General features: G+C 36.2%; 1 protein-coding gene across 1 annotated transcript; it reads left to right on the top strand.

Annotated features, from left to right (window-relative positions):
- The first annotated feature begins 303 nt into the window (after positions 1-303).
- LOC140141326 (uncharacterized) lies at positions 304-4,247 on the top strand. The gene is made up of 2 exons (XM_072163163.1): positions 304-442; positions 1,647-4,247. The coding sequence occupies exon 2, from the start codon at positions 1,665-1,667 to the stop codon at positions 3,108-3,110; it is 1,446 nt and encodes a 481-aa protein (XP_072019264.1). The 5' UTR covers positions 304-442; positions 1,647-1,664; the 3' UTR covers positions 3,111-4,247.
- The last annotated feature ends 4,494 nt before the right edge of the window (positions 4,248-8,741 follow it).

Raw genomic sequence — 8,741 nt, 5'->3', positions numbered from 1 at the left:
TTTTGGATTTTTTCGAAAATTGTACTTTTGACCCAAAACTGACATTTTAAATGGATTTATGAGCTCATTTCCGTTCAAAAAATGTATACTTTTATATACTTTACATAAATAGTTTTCGAGTTATGAGGTGAATAATAATGGATAATTAGTGATCCTGTGTGCCTCCTTAAGACGACGTACTGTGAATACCACGCTGTTACACCCAATAGCGCCCAATTTATTTTCAATATATCGATTTTCTGGCAGAATCACATTGGTGAAAATTTCCCAATATTGCAACATAGGTATGTTGCAATACTTTAGTAGTGGCTAACATCGAGGCATCATAAAATCAAATACACATTACATTGAAACTACGGCGACCTGTTCAAGTAACAGCTTCATATCTCTGCAAGAGTAGACTTAAATTGCTTTCTGACTTTGCCTGTCTCAATTTTAAGTGGTGAGTTGTTTTTTTTTGTTTAAATATTTGAAATGAAATATCATGGTCAAGTTAATTATAACTTAGCTCCAGTAAGATTTGTGAGAAAACAGCACATGCCTTCCTTTCTAGGGTTTATGATGTGAAGTTGCTGGGCCTATAGTCATTGGTAAAATAAATCATTTAGGCCTATGGTACTGATGAGGCTACATAGGTTTTTCCTTATTAGATTGATAAAGTCAGTGTTTTATATTATATATTAAGTATCACAGCATCATGGTTTATATCGTATTATGGTCAGGCTGATTGTGAGACATTTTGTGGAACCCATACACAAAGAGTAGGACACACTGATCAAAATATCTTTGTTTGAAGCAAATTGGACATGGTTCATAATACATCAATTTATACTTTCTTTCTTTTTAAAGACTGTAGAACTCATGAATAGATATTTTTTGGCAATATTTTGCTATTATCAATGTATAAATGTTCAGGATACTAGTATAGTACTATTTTGCAGAATTTTGCCTTGAAACTTGGTCGAAGTGCTTCTGTTGTGCTCTAATGAATTATATTGTGTAGCTGCATTATAATTTGCATATTTTATAATTAGCATTTATGCAAATTAGCTCATTAACTACATTGATTATTGGCATAAACAAAAAGATACAAATGAAATTAAAATGCATGTAGTATGAAACCCGAATGTCCGATTTGCTTAAGGTAAAATTATTTTAAACTGTTGTGATTTGGTAGTTCACAGCATCTTACGAATGGTAGTGAGCTTTGGCAAAAACTGCATTGCTCAATTTATAGCGAGTGTGTAGAAGAATTAAAATATCACAGATATACTTTATAGGTGCTGCGGTTCTTGAGTTACGTTGTAAAGAGGGCTGAAACAACAACACTTTTGTAAAACATACATAACTCATTAACAACAATAAATTAAGCAAGTTTGCAAAGTATACGATTTGTAGAATGAACTTGCAAAACATCAAGGTGTTATTTTTCAATAATATATTAATCTAGATAATGAAAATCGATTTTTAGGTTGCTTTGACCAACAATACCTCGTCTACCCTTAAAACAAACGGCAAATAATCCATTTTTAACATGCTTAAAGATAGTATTTTCATACCTCGTGATGTTGCATGGGTAACATATTTATGTGTATTACTTACTATCATAATATTATAGATTTTGTTTGTATATCTTTTATTTACAGGTATAACTATTCATTGAAATGGCTACAGCAGCGGCTGAATTCTTTCAGCGTGATACCCATCATGGCTTAGTTAAACGAATAATGTACAAGAAATATCTGCAAGCCTACGTTGCCAAAACCCAGCAAATGGCATACCGGCATCCAGCCTTCAGATTCGCAAAAACAATCATCATTGATGGATTTGCTGGAGCAGGCAGATATAGGGATAAGGATGATGAGGATGACAAGGATGATGATGATGAGGAGGAGGAGGAGGAGGAGGATCCTAAGTCTACTTGGCAGGAGGAAATTGAGAAATATGGATCACCCATGATTGCACTACTTGTTGTTCTACAGTTTTTCTGCAATAAGTTGTACGGAAAACAGAAATGGGATCCACTCCATAAAGATGTGGTTAGTGAAGTGAACCAAAATGAAGCGAACCAAAATGAACCGCCAAGACGTCAGTCCGGTACTGAGGATTCCGAAAAGAAAATTTATCTTTACTTTGTTGAGAAGTCAAGTGAAAACTTTGAACAATTGGTCATCTGTGTGGAAACCTACCTATATACATTTCTCAAAGAACTAGAAATGGAAAGTTGTCTTGTAGTTCAAGAAGTGAGAGATCAAGTAGATTTCTACGTCACACATGGGGATTTTCTTCTGGAATGTCACATTCGCAATTGTGAATTTACAGATTTTGCACCGCCCCCTATGCCAGAATTTTCAAGACGACTTACTTTTCTTGATCCATGCGGATTCTCACAAACCCCAATGGAACAAGTCCACCAATATCTGGGTCCCTATAGTGAAGTGTTGATTAATTTCATGAGCGGCTATGTAAACAGATTTTGTGGTAAGAGTGTTGAAAAGATAGCTGCTCTATATGGAATCGATCTTCCAGCACGCCAAGAGATGCCAAATCTTGGAGGGTTTTTAAGCAACATTGTAAGAATGGGAGAAAACATACCAGCAGAAAATGCAAAGAATTGTTCAAGGAGTTATATCGAACATATAAAGGAGTACACCCACGCAGAATATGCTTCATTGTTTGAAATAAGGGGGGAAGGGAACGCTGTCATATATCATCTTATTCATTTCACCCACCACCGAAAAGGCCTAGAAGCGATGAAGGAGTCGATGAACACATGTAGTCAATATGAAGGGACCTTCAAAATGTCTGACTACCGAATAGTACGTGAAGGAATTGCATTGACAATCGGAAACCAACAAGATGATGCCGATGTTGCCGAAGAAGTCTACCAAGAATTTAGAGGTAAACAAGGTGTACCTATTGGTGATGTTGAAACGTTCGTATGGGAACATTCACCTTACGTTTACAGGAAGGGGATCTTGAAGATCCTGGAAACGTCAGATCCCCCAAGGCTGATATCAGTTGAGAATGAGGACACAGAAGAGGCGAGGGATAGGAGGCGTAACTCCTATCCTGACTGGGGAAAGTGGCTACTGACATTTGCAGATTAGGATAATGAAGAGGTTTAATCTGGCTTCAAGCAAATGCATTGATTGGATCTTCATGACAAAACTTTTAAGAACAATTAAATAAAACTAACGCTTTAAATTCTTGACAAAATGGAAATGTTAAAATCAATATTTTGGCAGTTCACATTAATCTCACTACATTTCACCATCGTTTAATTCATACATCATATACATTGAGGTAACATTATTATCTGGTAATGTAAAGTGTGAAATTTTCGCGGTATTTTAATTTAAAAAAAATTGTGATTTGAACTGTTCGGTGCAGTTTTGCTGTTTCTTATATTGGCCATACAAACAGCAGCGTGTAAATATTCTTTAGGCTAAGGCAGCAGTTCCCAAACCGTGGGTCACAACCTTTTGGGGCTCACTGCCTCTTCCAAAAAGGGTTGAGGGACTTGCTGGAAATATTTCTTTTTAAATACATCTACGTGGGTACCATCGCAGTGGTCATGTAACCCATTTTTACCCATTTGAGCTTAAAATTGTACATATTGTGCGCTTCGCACACATTTGTCCCAAGTCATTCTGGGAGCAGGTCAGCAGGACAACTTGGAAATTTTGCAAGCCTTGAAATAAGCACAGACTGGAACCAGGAGCAATTTGTTTCAAACATTGCTCCTGGTTCACTGGCATTTTACAAGAAGCAGGAGCAATTTCTGAATACACCACTGATAAGTTTTAGTAAGTAACAGCATTTGTATTATCCTGTGGGTACCACCATATTTTTCTGATGAGATTTGAAAAAAGTTACCGTTAAAAGTTAAAAAGTTGAAAAAAGTCACTGAAAAAAGTTTTTGAGCGGCAAAGACTTTACATGTAGAGTCCTCTAAAAAAACACCGGTATATGCATATATCCCACCAATAATACCGGGTAAAAATGATCGATGAACCATGGACCCAAGCATGGGTACAATTACAGAATAGGGTGCAACTTGCTAGACTTGAGTCCAGTCCTTGTTTACAGAGTTTAAGTTTAGGGTTGGGGTAGGGCAGTCTTGTAACAAGACTAGTAGAGGTGCACCCTATTCGGTTATCGCTCCCAAGCGTGTGTCTCTTTAATACAGACCAAGCTAGGTAAACAATGAAATATACAAATCCGGGGGTTCTTCCTGGTTGAAGGTATACGGGATGTGCCACGGTTTTGGGGTACCTTTTCAGCGATTTTGGTATATCGATGGGTGGGTTTTCAGTGGATACCAATGCGCCAATTGGGTGCATTTGGGCAAAAATGCCATTAAAGCGCCCACTTATGGCAAATTTGGGTGCTTTTTGGTTGCTTTTTCTTGAAAATTGGTATACTGATGGGTAGCAAAAACAGCAAAAAGTAGGTATAGAGAAAGTCAGCATCCGAAAGTCTGCGTGGCACACCCCCGTACCAAATTTTTCGAAGAATCCCCCCGGGATACAAATGTATAATGACTGGTATATTAGCGCATGTTTGATATCTTTAGAAAATGTTTGAATGTAAATGTGTTGTTTTACATAACTTTGTTCATGCATGTTTATAATTTAGTGTGTTGTCAACAGCTTTGTTGTTGTCATTACAAAAATGTAATTTATATAAATACCATTTTATGATTTAAACTTTTCTCCATTATGACATTTTGCTTATTAGGCAGCATACATAATTATAGGTCTGTGGAAATTGCATTTTCTTAGAAAAAATGTTTGTAGCTACATGTATACTATAGTTGATGAAACAATGTGTCACTATATGCATTAAAAGTGATCAAATGTAGTTGGCATAATTTTGAAAAATAATTTCTAAAAATGCGACCTACCAAACCACCATAAAACACAATTTTTTTAAAAATGAGAACTAATCTTAATGAATTTCTTGTGCTGCTAATAGATTATACAGTGGTTCTCACTATCAAAGAGTGTATGAAACTATGATAATGTATGAATACTACCTACAAATGGGTAGTTTGTTGGTGAGAATATATAATGTTGCGGTTGGCAAAAATATTAGCTTCTTTATAGTTTATTTTTCCTTCCTTTAACTTTAAATATGAAGGGCCAGCATGCTTTTTATGGGCTAAACCAGCCCCGTATAGCACGACTTGTATATACATATTAGGTCTGAACCATGGACCCAAGTGTGTGTCTCTTAGGGCAAATTTCTCGATAGGAGTCTTAGTAAGCCTTAGGCTTAAGGTGGCCTTGAGGCTACTAAGCCTAGCCAGCTCTCGAAGCCGAGTCTTAACTGTAGCGGATTTCTTGAACATAAATTCAACCTGGTCTTAGTGGCCTTGCGGGCTTAACGCTTGACAACCGCGTCCCTTTCTACTAGCGACTGAATTGTATAGGCAGTTGGAGGTAGATGTGCATAAGCTGTTGTCCTTCACGGTTTACCGTAATAACAAGGTTACCAGCGCAAAGACTAGCCTAGACCGGCGGTCTTGTGCTTGGGCTTACCCCGTACACATGATGCAAGACTAGTATTTTTTCTGTTTTTGTGTCTTTTATGTATTATTTTATTTCCACTTTACTTTATTATGAGTCCTGTTTGCATGAATGATACTTCTATACTCATTAATTTTTCTTTGCATTTCAAAAAGGGTCAAACTGCAAGCCTACAGAAAAGGAAACGTTGATTCCCCTAAAAGTAGGCCTAAAGCAAAAACTGTTTCACACTTCAAACAAATCATACGCATGTTTGTCAAAAGTAAAACATTATTTAAGGATAATTTTGGTGCAAAAACAAAAACATAACCAAGCATTTGACAACCATCGTGCGTGCTATCTACTGCTGATATTTTGCGAATTTAGCATGAGTGCATAGTTTGTGATGATGATGATGACGATGATGATGATGATGATGATGATGATGATGATGATGATGATGATGATGACGGACGACGACGACGACGACGACAACGGCGACGACTGCATTTAATGCGATGTTGGATGATGATGATGATGATGATGATGATGATGATGATGATGATGATGATAAAAGAAGTGTTGTTTCTTGATCATTCAAACGTTCAAGAACTGTTTCTTCGGGTATGTTAACGAAACGACTCCGTTCACAAATATAATCATTATTACCATCACTCAGCATGCCTCCGAAAAGTCGCACTCAGGCAACAAATGTATACAGAATTGAATTACTGCATATTTTGCAGCCACTGCTTCATGTGATATTTGAAAGCAAGGCGTCCGATAATAAATCTCAGGCAAAAAAGAGGAAAGCATGGGAGCAAGTTCATGTGGAACGTCAAGGTTTTTGGACATGTCAAATATGGGGGGGGGGGACACTTCTTGTAGCAAAATATCGTAAGGTTAGCAATATTGTTGAACAGGAAGGAGAGGCTTGCTCCTATTTGTTGACCGTTACAAGTTAGGTTCAAGCAGATCAGTAAGCCTTAAAACATTGCCTTTACTGAATCGGCAGCGCGATTTAAATTTGGTATCCGAATACTTCAGAAAAGGATCCTTCCTCTCCTGAAGACGCTCACGACAGTTGACGTCGAAGATTGCGTCTCGCTTCAATTGCACCCGTTTGGCACCGTTGCTCCAAAAGAAAGTTCATCATTCAAAATGAGTAGGCCTTATAGCAACAGCAGGTTTAACTGACTCGAATGAACACTAAAATAAAATGGTGAAATGTTCAACTAACAGCAAGTTTAACTGACTTGAATGAACACTAAAATAAAATGGTGAAATGTTGAACTAAACCGAACAATAATTATTACTTAGGGGTAGGGGCCTACTCTATGTTGAATGAAAGATAGCATCTGTTTCGATTTCTCAAAAATATGAAAGAAAAAGTTTGCATTACAATTTAAGCAATTTGTCAATTGAAATAGACCAAGGCTTACGACCTAAGACCTGCTCTGAGGCAGGGCCAAGAAAAGCAACTGTAAGCCTGGCCTAACAGGCTTGCGTAGACTACGGCTACAGAAGACTGATTTCGAGAAATGCAAATTTTACGGAAGCCTGGGGCTAATCCTACAAGCCTGGCCCACAGGCTAATGAAGCCTCGAGGCTATGGTAGCCGTGCTTCGGGGAACGTGTTTTCAGTTAAGCCTGGTCTTACGACCTAAAAGCCTTGAGGCTAGACTAGCCAACTGCTAAGCCACCCATCGAGAAATTCGCCCTTACAGACTAAGCTAGGTAAACAAAGAAATAAACAAATGTATATATGTCTGGTGTATAATTAGCACATGTTTGATACTTTCATGTGGAGAATGTTTTAATGTAAATGTGTTGTTTTACATAACTATGTATAGGCCTATATGTAAACATCTCAAAAAAAGTAACTAACCCCCTTAAATAATGACCATTATTCAAAAAGCGGGTGATTGTATTACAAATCTGTAAAATGCGTTGGAAGCAGAATTTATTTCTCTACACATTTTGACACCTCATTTGCAGCAATTGACTAAATATTGATGTCACAGCGTACATTTAAATCAATGCAACCCAAGAGTTGAAAGTTGCAGTAAATTGTATTGATTTTGTATTCAGTATAAATGGAAGGAAATCTGTGTAATGATATCTGAGTGTTTTTGTATTGTAAAAATTTGTATGAAAGTGCAACTTTCAAATCGTTACTTTTTTTGAGATGTTTATTTCATTTAGTGTGTTGTCAACAGTTTTGCTGTTGTCATTACAAAAATGTATATAAATACCATTTTATGACTTAAATATTTGTCCATTATGACATTTTGCTTATATTATGCAGCATATATTTATAATTATAGGTCTGTGGAAATTGCATTTTCTTAGAAAAAAATGTTTGTAGTTATAGTTGTTGAATTCAAATGACAAGAAATTTTTATGTGTCAAATAAAATAGTGTGTGTGGTAACCACAATGGGATGAGGTTATTACCTTTTCATAACTATTAACGGAACATCATTATTTCAGGCCTAAAATTACATTGGGATTATGAGAAAACAAGAGCTTTTTTCTGATGCCAAAATATCCATTTTGATAAGATAAAGTGGGGGATGAAATCCCGGATGAAATATACTTTATTTGCATAAATTTACCTGATATATATATATATATAAACTCATATTAAGTACATTACATGTCATCCTTGTTATATAACATGTGTGTATATATATTTGTTATGTTTTAGAATTACATTGTTACTAAATTAACAACTTTACTTCATTTTCATAAATAATCTGTGTCTTTATTTTACTTGACATTTATTCTATGAAATATGCATTACACTTTAGTTGTACCATAGTATGTAGTTTTATTTTGAATTTGAATTGTGAGAAAAAGCATTTGCGAATAAATAATTGGAATTGAATTGAATTCAGCTAATACTGCTACAGCGATGTCTTTCTTCAAGTTTTACAGCAATGTTAGTTTTAAAATGCATTTTTGTCTCACCTGAACTTTTCAAAAAGAGACTACGCAGTCACTTTCTGTCTGTATGCGTATGTATGTGTATGTGTATGTGTTAAATTTTGTCAAACCAATGTTCCAAAATTATCCCTACTATAGTAAACTCAAACTTGGTAGCAATGATCATTTGGTGGGGGACCTACAGTGACCTGAAGGATGTTGCGGTAAAACCATGGACAAAAGAGATAACAGACTGTGTACAATTAAAGTCTCAGCGTCACCTGATGAGGGCCGATTGTTC

This window comes from Amphiura filiformis, chromosome 19, assembly GCF_039555335.1.
Source record: "Amphiura filiformis chromosome 19, Afil_fr2py, whole genome shotgun sequence".
NCBI classification, from domain to species: domain Eukaryota; kingdom Metazoa; phylum Echinodermata; class Ophiuroidea; order Amphilepidida; family Amphiuridae; genus Amphiura; species Amphiura filiformis.
The sequence above is the reverse complement of the archived record's forward strand: the minus strand, read 5'-3'. Positions and strand labels throughout refer to the sequence as shown.

Excerpts from the sequence above, each read along its gene's own strand:
- LOC140141326 (XM_072163163.1), top strand. The coding sequence starts at position 1,665 with ATGGCTACAGCAGCGGCTGAATTCTTTCAGCGTGATACCCATCATGGC.